This window comes from Sinocyclocheilus anshuiensis, unplaced genomic scaffold (assembly GCF_001515605.1).
Source record: "Sinocyclocheilus anshuiensis isolate Anshui unplaced genomic scaffold, SAMN03320099.WGS_v1.1 scaffold70, whole genome shotgun sequence".
NCBI lineage: Eukaryota > Metazoa > Chordata > Actinopteri > Cypriniformes > Cyprinidae > Sinocyclocheilus > Sinocyclocheilus anshuiensis.
This window is the reverse complement of record NW_015542377.1, coordinates 354,511-367,187: the sequence shown is the minus strand read 5'-3', so window position 1 is coordinate 367,187 and position 12,677 is coordinate 354,511. Positions and strand designations below refer to the sequence as shown.

General features: G+C 35.3%; 4 protein-coding genes across 4 annotated transcripts in view; 2 read left to right on the top strand and 2 right to left on the bottom strand.

Moving 5' to 3' along the window:
• Nucleotides 1-286: 286 nt before the first annotated feature.
• On the bottom strand, nt 287-4,328 carry LOC107692354 (NADH dehydrogenase [ubiquinone] 1 beta subcomplex subunit 5, mitochondrial-like). The gene is made up of 7 exons (XM_016491345.1): nt 4,309-4,328; nt 3,636-3,753; nt 2,998-3,083; nt 2,809-2,875; nt 2,657-2,718; nt 2,389-2,495; nt 287-541 (listed from the first exon to the last, which is right to left on the bottom strand). Exons 2-7 carry the CDS (start codon nt 3,751-3,753, stop codon nt 421-423), a joined length of 561 nt encoding a protein of 186 aa, XP_016346831.1. The 5' UTR covers nt 4,309-4,328; the 3' UTR covers nt 287-420.
• Nucleotides 4,329-5,317: 989 nt separating this feature from the next.
• LOC107692352 (39S ribosomal protein L47, mitochondrial-like) lies at nt 5,318-8,400 on the top strand. The gene is made up of 7 exons (XM_016491343.1): nt 5,318-5,497; nt 5,633-5,763; nt 5,988-6,048; nt 6,140-6,236; nt 6,946-7,076; nt 7,176-7,271; nt 7,620-8,400. Exons 1-7 carry the CDS (start codon nt 5,364-5,366, stop codon nt 7,735-7,737), a joined length of 768 nt encoding a protein of 255 aa, XP_016346829.1. The 5' UTR covers nt 5,318-5,363; the 3' UTR covers nt 7,738-8,400.
• A 909-nt stretch (nt 8,401-9,309) lies between these two features.
• On the top strand, nt 9,310-10,856 carry LOC107692353 (39S ribosomal protein L47, mitochondrial-like). Its single transcript, XM_016491344.1, has 3 exons — nt 9,310-9,520; nt 9,620-9,715; nt 10,064-10,856. Exons 1-3 carry the CDS (start codon nt 9,405-9,407, stop codon nt 10,179-10,181), a joined length of 330 nt encoding a protein of 109 aa, XP_016346830.1. The 5' UTR covers nt 9,310-9,404; the 3' UTR covers nt 10,182-10,856.
• Nucleotides 10,857-10,953: 97 nt separating this feature from the next.
• Nucleotides 10,954-12,677, bottom strand: part of LOC107692351 (actin-like protein 6A) — a 22,537-nt gene continuing 20,813 nt past the window's right edge. Inside the window, exon 14 of the mRNA XM_016491342.1 lies at nt 10,954-11,076. Coding sequence (XP_016346828.1) covers nt 10,996-11,076 — 81 coding nt within the window. The 3' untranslated portion in view covers nt 10,954-10,995. The remainder of the gene's footprint in view (nt 11,077-12,677) is intronic.

Genomic DNA, 12,677 nt, shown 5'->3' with positions numbered 1-12,677 from the left:
TTTGTTAAATTGAAAAAAAAAAAAAAAAAAAAAACTACATGACTTTAACACTTCCGTTGAACACAACATAAATTATGATCCATTTGGTTGATCTTTTTCATGTAATTATAAAGAATCAAGACAGCGGCTTTCAAGCTTCTATACACATAAAAGCATCATAAAAGTAGTCAGTATGTGCTGTATTCTGAATCTTCTTAACCCATTCAATAGATTTGTGCATTGAACAGTCTGAAATGAATAAATTATGAAAGAATTTTCATTTAATTTCAAGGATACACAAGAGCAGTGACTTAGTCATTAGTTTATTGGTGCCAGAGGCAAAGAAAAGGGGAAAAAATAAACAATATATTTTTTATTAATAACAATACATTATACATTGTATAATGCCTGAATATTTTGGACAGGTATAAATGACCACTCCTAGTTATCAGGGGATGACTTGGGGCTGTGGTCGATGAGATTCTTATCAAGTGTCTGAATCTGAAACCAGGGTCCATCTCCTTTTTCTCTCATGTGTCGGCGGACTTCAAGTTGTAGTTGTCTACAAGAACAATAGGGGATAATAAATTAGAGATCAACAATTAAGCTACATAAAAACAAGATACATTTCTGTAGGTAGTCTACACAAAGCGCCTTTGTTGTTGTGGTACTGACAATAAATTGTATTCCAAGGTTCGACAATTCCTTCAATATTTTTTACCCAACAGAAGTTTTTGCTCTTTTTTTATCAAATCTCCTAGTACATGGTTTATTAATGATATGTGACCCTGGACCACAAAACCAGTCTTAAATAGCTGGGGTATATAATTTTTGAGAGATCTGCCAAAACTGATGCCTGTCAGCAATAAAAGTTGAGTGTGAAAATTAAGGACACACATGAATACCACCTATCCTTATATTACATATAATAAATAAAAAGATTTTACAGTAAGGTCCCATTTTGTTAAAGGGACCATTCCAAAATGAAAATGTCATCATCATTTGCTCACCCTAAAGTTGTTCCAAATCTGTATGAACTTCTTTCTTCTTCTGAAAACAAAAGAAGATTGAAGAATTTGGCTAACCAAACAGTTCCCTTTTTTTTTTTACATAATAAGGTCCATGGGGACCAGCACTCTCTCTCACACACACACACACACACACACACACACACACACTCTAATAGCAGGCCCAGACAATAGGAGGACAGAGTAAAGGTACACAGGACCTAAAATTTCCACTCTTTTATTAGCCCCGGGTGGACCCAGTGGACCCGAACATCCTGTATGTAATATAAATTTGTGGGGGGGGGAGGGGTTTATCTAATAAACAGACATTAATTATATCTGTTAATATAATTCATTGGATTATATTAACAAATGCAACTTTTGATTTTAATAATGTATTAGTAAATGTTGAAATTAACCTCAACTAAGATTAATAAATGCATCAGAAGTATTTTTCATTGTTAATTCATGTTAGCTAATGTACGTAAAGGAATATTTCACCCAAAAATGAAAATCTGCTGAAAATTTACTTCATGCCATTCAAGATGTAGATGAGTTTGTTTATCGGAACAGATTTGGAGAAATTTAGCTCTATATCACTTGCTCACCCATGGATCCTCTGCAGTGAATGGATGACATTTAGGGTTGCAAAGGGGTGGAAAATTTCAGGTAAATTTCCGGAAACTTTTCAAAAATCCCTGGACTATTCCAAAAAATCCTGGAAAGTTTCCAAAATTTCTGGAATGTTTCCGTCAAAAGTAAAAACTGTGTGTTTAAAAGAAACAAATCCATCAAGGCTTTTTTTCACTTTAAACTGTCGCTTCTGGCCAAAATATCAGTCCATAATCCATAATAACACTTCCTCCATTAAAAAAATAAATAAAAATCTCTGTGCACATTTCTCTCTTCATTCAGACGAAACAACATTTTCACTAGAGAAAGCAATATTATGAATGGAGGATTCCATTTTTTTTGCTGGAAACAGCGGTTAAAGTTAAAAACATCTCATTGATGGATTTTTTTTATTATAAGTACAGCTTTTCATTTCACAAAACATTAATGATGGACTGGAGTTGTGTGGATTACTTGTGGATTATTGTGATGTTTTTATGTTGTTTGAACTCTTAATCTGACGGCACCCATTCACTGCAGAGGATCCATTGGCGAGCAAGTGATGAAATACAACTAATGTACATTTTGGATGGACTGAGAGTAAGTGCATTTTCAGTAAAAGTTCACCCAAAAATTAAACATTTCTTTAACTAATGTTAACAAATGAAATTTTATTGTAAAATGTTGCCAAATATTTAAGAAAATATAACCCTAATTCCTAAATGGAAATAACAAGGACATGTAATTTCTCATTGAGCTTAAGTAGTTGAATCACACGAAGACAGTTTACCTCATTTCAGCCTTCTCTGCCTCAATATGGATAAGCGCCATCATTTTCTCATAGTCCTTCACTGGGCTGTCATAAAAGGTACGAGCAATCCAACGGGTGATGGGATGCTAAGATATTATGAAGACAACCAATGAAAGGAAAGACAAAAAGATGCTGCATTATGACAGCAGCTACACAATTTTAAAAAATTAATTTGATTAACAATGGCCAATGTTCTTCTGGCATATACTGTGTATTTAATGTTTTATTCACTTAAATATCAGAATACCTTGTAGTACTCCCAGTGCTCTGGTTCGTAGCCTTCTGGTATCTCCGCTAACTCAGATTGTCCTGTTTAGTGAAATGCAGACATTAATCAAGTTATTATGGCAGGTACACAAGTTATAAGAAGAACAACGATCAGGTACATAAGAAACTTACCTATGAAAACATTAACAAATGTCACAAGCGCTGCCATAGGGATACCAGTGAGAATAATGTAATATTTCTAGTGTAATGACGTAAGAGTGGAGAGAAAGATCAGATTTTTTTTTTTCAAATATTATTTGAACAAGAATGAGAAGTATAAATAATATGCAACTAAAGCCAAGTACTTATAACAAGCTTTACCAGCAGGTGAAGAAATCTTCTGTCATAGAAGTCAGTGGGCTTGATGATAAACATCCTTTTGCCATGGCTCCCATGGCGGACAACAACTGTAAAAGAACAAGTTAAAGGTTAAAGTAGGTTTAAAAAAATAGCAAAAAGGAGGTCAGCAAGTCAACACACCACTGGTACAGCATTACTGCCTGCAAAACACATTTTTTCTTAAACAGGAAGTCAAATATAATACAGAACTAGTCTGAAGCAAGAGTAACATACAGCTAGAGCTGCAAATCCAACTTATAAGTCCTTATTTAAGTGGAAGTAAGACTGTTACATACACAATGAGGGCCAAAATATGGTGCTTGACTAACTTGGTAAATTAACTGCTTGCACATCAACACTTACAAGCAACGGACAAGACGCTCAAGAAATATTCGGAATCACAAACTGTTAACTATATGACCATGAAAAAACGGCCATGCAGAATATTTACATAGCTATACATTCAACTGTATGTGATAGCTATAGGAAGGTTATAGAGGGGATTGTTGTAGAGGCCAGTTTACACTTGACATGCTAAGCAAGCAAAGCAAGGTCACTGCTGAAAATAATCCTTCTAAACGGTCATATCGTTTTGTTTAGTAACAATAAATATCCTTTACCTTGTTCTGAACGTGCAACAGTCCTGGAGAGCAGATTTGAAGATTGACACGTTCGTTTCAGCGGGTTTAACCTGGCTGTAAAAGCAGCCGCCGTCCGCAGAATGCTCATGCCCACCATGTTTCAAAGGGTTAATAACATTAACAGATTCATTAGCGAACTTCAGCAATACCTTATATTCCTCTTTCCTCCTTCTTGCCTGTTGATTTCCCTTTTCACTGTCCGTTTCTGAGATTTGTCCCCAACTTTTCTTTCTTTTTCGAGTTTCTACCACTTTCCATTCATTACTTGCATTGCCTCCACTATCCGCATCCGCATCCTCCATTTCCGGATCGCTTCCGGAATCTACACCACTTCCTACCATCAGCGCTCCAGTCACAATCCAGCTGTCGCCAACCGCACCCCAATCTTGCTCGAAAAAGGCCTTCTTCTTCTTCTTTTAAATTTAATGGCGGTTGGCAAACCAACTTAAATGGTGCATTCCCGCCACCTACTGGATAGGAGTGTGGAGCGCATAATGATTGGAAGTTTGAGAACTATAGCCAAAAACACAACAAAACAAACCAAAAATGCAACAGTCCTGGAGAGCAGATTTGAAGATTGACACGTTCGTTTCAGCGGGTTTAACCTGGCTGTAAAAGCAGCCGCCGTCCGCAGAATGCTCATGCCCACCATTACTGTTGAGGGAGTGCGTGAAAAAGGCCTTCTTCTTCTTCTTCTTCTTTTAAATTTAATGGCGGTTGGCAAACCAACTTAAATGGTGCATTCCCGCCACCTACTGGATAGGAGTGTGGAGCGCATAATGATTGGAAGTTTGAGAACTATAGCCACAAACACAACAAAACAAACCAAAAAGTGAAAAAGGCCTGCACTGATTGGCTCATCTAACGCAGAGTGAAGCCATGGTCTCCATTGGTAGTTAGGGCAAAATAAAGGTTCGTATATGAATAAGATATTTACAATGTTTTGCATATTAAAATAAAATAAAACAATTGGATTTTTTTACAAGGAATTTACATGAGCACTTATATTAGACAAGAAACGTCGTTAATAGGTGGACATAGTTCTCCATTGCTTGAAGAGAACGCATGAGAATATAGAATAGAACACAGAATGAATGAATTAACGTTACTAGAGAAAACGTGCAAAATGAAAACAGATAAAAGAAGTCTTGAATGCATGATAGTACATTATTCAAACTGAGAAGTCTATCTAATACAGTATTTTAATGTACAGTAATTTACATTTCAGTCTGCTGAACTACTCTAATAATTTTATTCCTTACAAATAGTAAACGTATTGGTTATAATATAAAGAGGCTTAAATTATGGGTCTAATAGGATATAATACATATTATATAACATATATCTATAAAATAATCAGATCTATACATAAAATAATTTGGAAAGTAGCAAAAATAACTGATGAATCATAAAATATTTTTAATATAACCAAAAAAAAAAAAAACGAAAAAAAAAATGAAATAAAAAAAACACTCGACAAAAAAAGTGCCCAAAGTTACACGCAAAGATTATTTTAATATAACTAGCTGATTTTATAGGATAACATTTTATTGTCATTTTTATATTGATGTAAGCTGTGGTGTTGAACATTTGTGAACAAAAAGTTTAAACTTTTAATTTGGAGAAATGTTTTGTTGTTCGTATATACTACTGTCCGACAGGTGGCGCTGCACGCTTCCGTTCATCGTTTCGTCTGACATTGTCAAGATGGCTGCGGCCGTGACGAGCCGCCTGACTGCTGCTGTCTGCAGACAATTTCAGCGTGTTGTTACCGTCTCTTCACACACACAGTCTCAATATGCGGCTCAAGCCTCCTCCAAATTTCATTCGTGTCAACGAAGGTATTTTTTTTTTCTTGCTGATTATATGTCGGGCTGAAATGTCAGTGCATCCTGATAGTGTCTTAACCAGAATAAAAGCAGCATGATTTAATATATCACCAAATTGAGCTTTTTTCCATATTTGTCGGAGTTTAGACGAATGTATGACTCGTGGTGGTTCAGAAGTGCCCTGAATGACCGAGCACTCCACACATCCTGTGTCAGAAAAGGACTGGAAGACTTTTTTGACCTGCCAGAGAACTGGGGTGAACAAACTGTTAAATCAGGTACCAACAATGTTAAATACGATTTTACCTGCGTTTTTATTATTCACAGTTACTATAAATTGGTCTTTGTCTCGAAACATTGAATGACAGCATTATATTCAGTGTCCAAATATTCTGACTAGATAAGAGGCCTACTAGGTTTTGAGATACAGTCAGTAGTCTACCATCATCAATTGATAATAGTTATTAATGCTGTATCCTGATGATTTTTTTGAACCTCGTAGGTGCTCCATGGACTGCCAAACAGCTTAGAGTGAAAAGTAATGAAGACTTACACAAACTTTGGTAATTGAGTAGTTTTTACAGTTTGAAGACTTTTAAAGATAAAAGGCAATCCTAAAAAGTATTAACCAATGTTCCTATTTGTATTTTTCAGGTATGTTTTCTTGAAAGAAAAGAACATGTTACTTACTTTAGAACAGGAGGCAAAACGACAGCGCCTTCCGATGCCCAGTCCAGAGCGCCTCAAAAAAGTATGAAATGTGTTTAAATTTCATTCAAAGTACCGCTTAAAGTTTGGGGTCAGTAGGATTTTTTTTTTTAATACATTAATGTTTTTATTAAGCAAATATGTGTTAAATTGACAGTAAAGAATTTCACGTTAAAAAATCTACCAACAATAATAAATGCTGCTCTTTTGAGCTTTCTGTTCATAAAAGAATTCTGAAAAAAAAAAAACATGTATCATGGTTTCCATTAATAAATTAACTAGCACAACTGATAATAATAAGAAATGTTTGTTGAGCACCAAATCAGCATATTAGAATGATTTCTGAAGGATCATGTGACACTAAAGTCTGGAGTAATGGCTGCTGAAACTTCAGCTTTGCCATCACCAGAATAAATGACATTTTAAACTATAATCGAAAACAGCTGTTTTAAATTGTAATATTTAATAATAGTACTATTTAACTGTATTTTTGATCAAATTATTCAATGATCAGATCTATTTGATCAGATATTTGACCAGTTTTTCATAACCACTGTTCTGAAGGGACATGTTTGCACTGCCTGCGTAGTTTTATCTGCTGCATTCATGATTCTCTTTAAGGAAATGACAGCCAAGAGCAGCTGTTAAGTCTTGAAATTTAAATACAGGGTGAATCTGTGGCTGTTCTATGCATATTCAATTTATCAGGTGTACATGGATGAATGAATATCCATTCTGAATTCTTTTAATAGGTTGAAAGGTCAATAATGCGTCTTGACACGGTTGTGAAAGAACGTGAGGATTCTCTGCGCTTACTGCAGACAGGACAAGAGAGGGGCAGACCGGGCGAATGGCGCAGGAATGTTTTTGGCAAAACCTTCTGGTAAGCAAATCAAATGAGTAAATGTTTTGCAGATTGTTCTCCTATGCACATAAATTTTGTGTTTGTGTAATGTAACTTATAAGCATGTTTGTTCACCAGGTACCGCTTCAGGGAACATCCAATCCCCTGGTATCTGAATTCCAGATACAAAAGGCGGCGATTCTTTGAACCATCACATGTTGCCCCGTACACAAGGTAAGTCTCAAAATTTACAAGTCAACAGAAAAATGTTTCCCCATCAGATTAACTACAAATTTAACTGAAAATTTGATTTTATGGAGCATCTGGGACATGGTGATGGAAAAATTATATTTCAAAGATTTTGTTTGCTCACAAACTCTTCACATTTGTTGCAAGTTTCTCGAGTGAACATAAAACTTTTGAATTTTTTTTGTTCCTCCATCATGGGCCTCCTTAAAATAGTTATTTACACGATTCATTCAACCAGCTGATAGATGTTGACGCTAACAGATGATATTACATTACGCAAATGACATTTCTTTGATACACTGTAATGTTTAACTCTGCTGTTCTGAATTTTAGGTTGAGCCTTGAAAAATACCTGAGGAGCAAAATACGGAAAGAAACAAGAGAAAATAGAAACCAAAAAAGGCTTGCTGCAATGTTTCCAAAAAAGACTGCACTTGCATCAGACCACTGAAAAGACTTTTCGCATTTAATATTGTCTTTTCAACACACAATACTTTTTTTTTTTCATTTCTCCAAATGTTTTGGAGACTCAAAATATGTTGTACAGTCAAATGATAAATTCACACTTGTAACCGAGACTGTTGTTTTGTATATATTTACCTAGTTTCATTTTTATGACTAATGTCTAAATGAGTGAATTATAAGGACTGCAAGTCATTCTCCCTTTTGAATAACTTTAAGGGACACATTTAAATATAGGTTTTCCCCAATATGCAAGTCTGAATAAACAAGTTGAAATGTACTAAAGATTAGAACAAAAGTTTAAATACAAATGTGCACAATCACTAAATTGGCAATCTTACCTCTTCAAGTAATAGGAGAGAAATTTAGACAAGTTTAACAAAAAACAATTTATTCCCAAAACAGCCGATTAATTGTTAAAAGCATCAAATTTTTCCTGTGATGCATTTTCTAAGAAGTGGCAAAGTGGTGTAAATCAAAAAACTATTTCAACTGTTCTAAGCACTGATACAATTGAGGGACATAATTCCCATTTACCAAACGACAACCTTGTCACTGTTACTTTAATTATTCAGGTGGTCAGAAACGGGATATCTGAAAATATTGTGTGGAGTAGAAAAGAGTGCAACCATGTCAAACTGTTTAAAATATGGTTTGTTTGCAAATAGAAGTCTATGTAATGTCCCCATTTAGATAGCTAAGTAAACGTGTGTGTGTGTGTGTGTGATACATGTCTTGTTTTTATGTTTCATATTTAGTTAAGTACAATTAATGTCCACTGTCCCTCAGTGCACTGTGGGTCAAACGTTAGGAATAATTAAGATGTTTTCATGTTGTTGAATAAAGTTTCCTTTGCTCATCAAGGCATTTATTTGTTTTAAATACAGTAAAAACAGTTTTCACATTACCTTCTTTCTTCTGTGGAAAAGTTATTTCGAAGAAGGGTGATTATTTTAAGGGTTATTATTCTAAAGCAATGTACCGGTAACTTTCATTCAGCAAGGATGCATTAAATTGATTAAAAAAATGACAGTTACAGACATTTATAATGATACAACAATTCAAATTAATGCTGTTTCAGCATTAATTTATGTTTCAAATAAATTTCTGTTCATCAAAGAATCCTGAAAAAAAAAACATGTATCATGGTTTCCATTAATAAATTAACTAGCACAACTGATAATAATAAGAAATGTTTGTTGAGCACCAAATCAGCATATTAGAATGATTTCTGAAGGATCATGTGACACTAAAGTCTGGAGTAATGGCTGCTGAAACTTCAGCTTTGCCATCACCAGAATAAATGACATTTTAAACTATAATCGAAAACAGCTGTTTTAAATTGTAATATTTAATAATAGTACTATTTAACTGTATTTTTGATCAAATTATTCAATGATCAGATCTATTTGATCAGATATTTGACCAGTTTTTCATAACCACTGTTCTGAAGGGACATGTTTGCACTGCCTGCGTAGTTTTATCTGCTGCATTCATGATTCTCTTTAAGGAAATGACAGCCAAGAGCAGCTGTTAAGTCTTGAAATTTAAATACAGGGTGAATCTGTGGCTGTTCTATGCATGTTCAATTTATCAGGTGTACATGGATGAATGAATATCCATTCTGAATTCTTTTAATAGGTTGAAAGGTCAATAATGCGTCTTGACACGGTTGTGAAAGAACGTGAGGATTCTCTGCGCTTACTGCAGACAGGACAAGAGAGGGGCAGACCGGGCGAATGGCGCAGGAATGTTTTTGGCAAAACCTTCTGGTAAGCAAATCAAATGAGTAAATGTTTTGCAGATTGTTCTCCTATGCACATAAATTTTGTGTTTGTGTAATGTAACTTATAAGCATGTTTGTTCACCAGGTACCGCTTCAGGGAACATCCAATCCCCTGGTATCTGAATTCCAGATACAAAAGGCGGCGATTCTTTGAACCATCACATGTTGCCCCGTACACAAGGTAAGTCTCAAAATTTACAAGTCAACAGAAAAATGTTTCCCCATCAGATTAACTACAAATTTAACTGAAAATTTGATTTTATGGAGCATCTGGGACATGGTGATGGAAAAATTATATTTCAAAGATTTTGTTTGCTCACAAACTCTTCACATTTGTTGCAAGTTTCTCGAGTGAACATAAAACTTTTGAATTTTTTTTGTTCCTCCATCATGGGCCTCCTTAAAATAGTTATTTACACGATTCATTCAACCAGCTGATAGATGTTGACGCTAACAGATGATATTACATTACGCAAATGACATTTCTTTGATACACTGTAATGTTTAACTCTGCTGTTCTGAATTTTAGGTTGAGCCTTGAAAAATACCTGAGGAGCAAAATACGGAAAGAAACAAGAGAAAATAGAAACCAAAAAAGGCTTGCTGCAATGTTTCCAAAAAAGACTGCACTTGCATCAGACCACTGAAAAGACTTTTCGCATTTAATATTGTCTTTTCAACACACAATACTTTTTTTTTTTTTCATTTCTCCAAATGTTTTGGAGACTCAAAATGTGTTGTACAGTCAAATAATAAATTCACACTTGTAACCGAGACTGTTGTTTTGTATATATTTACCTAGTTTCATTTTTATGACTAATGTCTAAATGAGTGAATTATAAGGACTGCAAGTCATTCTCCCTTTTGAATAACTTTAAGGGACACATTTAAATATAGGTTTTCCCCAATATGCAAGTCTGAATAAACAAGTTGAAATGTACTAAAGATTAGAACAAAAGTTTAAATACAAATGTGCACAATCACTAAATTGGCAATCTTACCTCTTCAAGTAATAGGAGAGAAATTTAGACAAGTTTAACAAAAAACAATTTATTCCCAAAACAGCCGATTAATTGTTAAAAGCATCAAATTTTTCCTGTGATGCATTTTCTAAGAAGTGGCAAAGTGGTGTAAATCAAAAAACTATTTCAACTGTTCTAAGCACTGATACAATTGAGGGACATAATTCCCATTTACCAAACGACAACCTTGTCACTGTTACTTTAATTATTCAGGTGGTCAGAAACGGGATATCTGAAAATATTGTGTGGAGTAGAAAAGAGTGCAACCATGTCAAACTGTTTAAAATATGGTTTGTTTGCACTAAAAATAACAGTAAATGTCCTTGTTAGTTCCTGAGTCCACTAAGAAGGCTTTTCTACTAGGTGGTGGTGGTGGCGTATTTTTTTCTTTTTCTTCTTTCCTCTCCTTTTGAAGGCAACCAGGTGTTGATGGAACTGGTTAAGGGCACTTCCTGTCAACACACTGTTTCCCACCTTCCTCATACTCCTGTTTTGAAATCCACATTTGCTGGAAAGTTCCCTAAAAGTAACAAAAACAGAGTCATAATTAATATATTGCGGTGTTGTTAGACTGAAATGAAGGCAATATGCTATGGTAGGGTTGCCAACCGTCCCGTTTTTTGACTGCCACGCTGATGTAACCACTGACTGATACAACAGCAGCAGTGCTGATCACTTGAGAATGGTCACCGACACCGGTCATCATCCAATCACAGCCCCCCTCACGCAGTATACGTTAAGTAAATCAGAAATCGTGAACTGTAACTGTTCGAGGAAGGCTGCTCAATCCTCTGCCGGCTCGTCGCTCCCGCCTCACAGCAAGTGGCGCTCACGCTAACGCCAATTCCGTCCGTGTTTTCACTTCAGTAAATCAGTTTTGGTGAATACAAGGGGTGTTTATTTTACGTGATTATTTTTCATGAGTCCAACATCCCGCCGCACAAGAGACGTGATCATTAAGGGAAGTCATCTTTCACTATTGTAATGTAGTTAAATAGAGAAAAACATTTTATATTTAAGTAATAGCATAATTCTTAACCATGGGCCTTATTCTTGAAACAAAATGACCAATAACAAGGTGTCGCCAATTCCGGCCGTGTTTTCACTTCAGTAAATCAGTTTTGGTGAATACAAACTATGTGATTATTTTTCATGAGTCCAACATCCCGCCGCACAAGAGACGTGATCATTAAGGGAAGTCATCTTTCACTATTGTAATGTAGTTAAATAGAGAAAAACATTTTATATTTAAGTAATAGCATAATTCTTAACCATGGGCCTTATTCTTGAAACAAAATGACCAATAACAAGGTGTCAAGCACCAAAAGCAGCCCATATTAAATCTATAATCTATAAGCCAACCCTAATCAAACACACCTGAACAAGATAGTCACGGTCTAAGGGTTACTATAAAGCTACAGGCAGGGGAGTTTTAATCAAGGTTGGAGCAAAACTCAAAAAAGAAAATTCACTGTTTTTTGATCCTGACACAAAATGACCAGCTAACATTCATTGACTAATCATATCAACAGCATATGTGAAAGTGTGAATACTAGTCAGGTAAATCACTATCATACTAATTAGATAGTAAGAGCAGACTGAATGATATAAAAGGAGGGAAGAAGCACTTCCAATCATTGTAGAAAACCACCAGCTAATCTGTTTTCCAAAAGATAACTTCTCTTATCTACCACTTTCTGGGTGCCCAAGGTTGCAGAGGCATATACATTTTAGGATTTTAATGAGCTGTCAGGATTTTAAGGAGTTTCACACACATTATCTATTCACTTTTTATTTATTTTCCTATTATCTCATCCTGTGGCATCTTCCATCTCTGCTACTTCCTTCTGTATTCTCCATTCATATTGCAGTCATGTTAACCATGAGGCCTATACAGTCACTCAGTTTGGCCTTGAGGCCTTCAAATGCACCCAGCTCACATATGAGGCAAACTAACTTTCACAAACAAGCAAAGTAACTTCTTCAATTGTTTTCTGTAGGGTAAATAAAATATTTCATCACCCTCTGGCAGAACGTTGTCTATGGGAAGAAGGTTTACCTTCCAACATGACAATGACCCAAAGCACACAGCAAAACTGACCACACAGTGGTTGAAGGAGA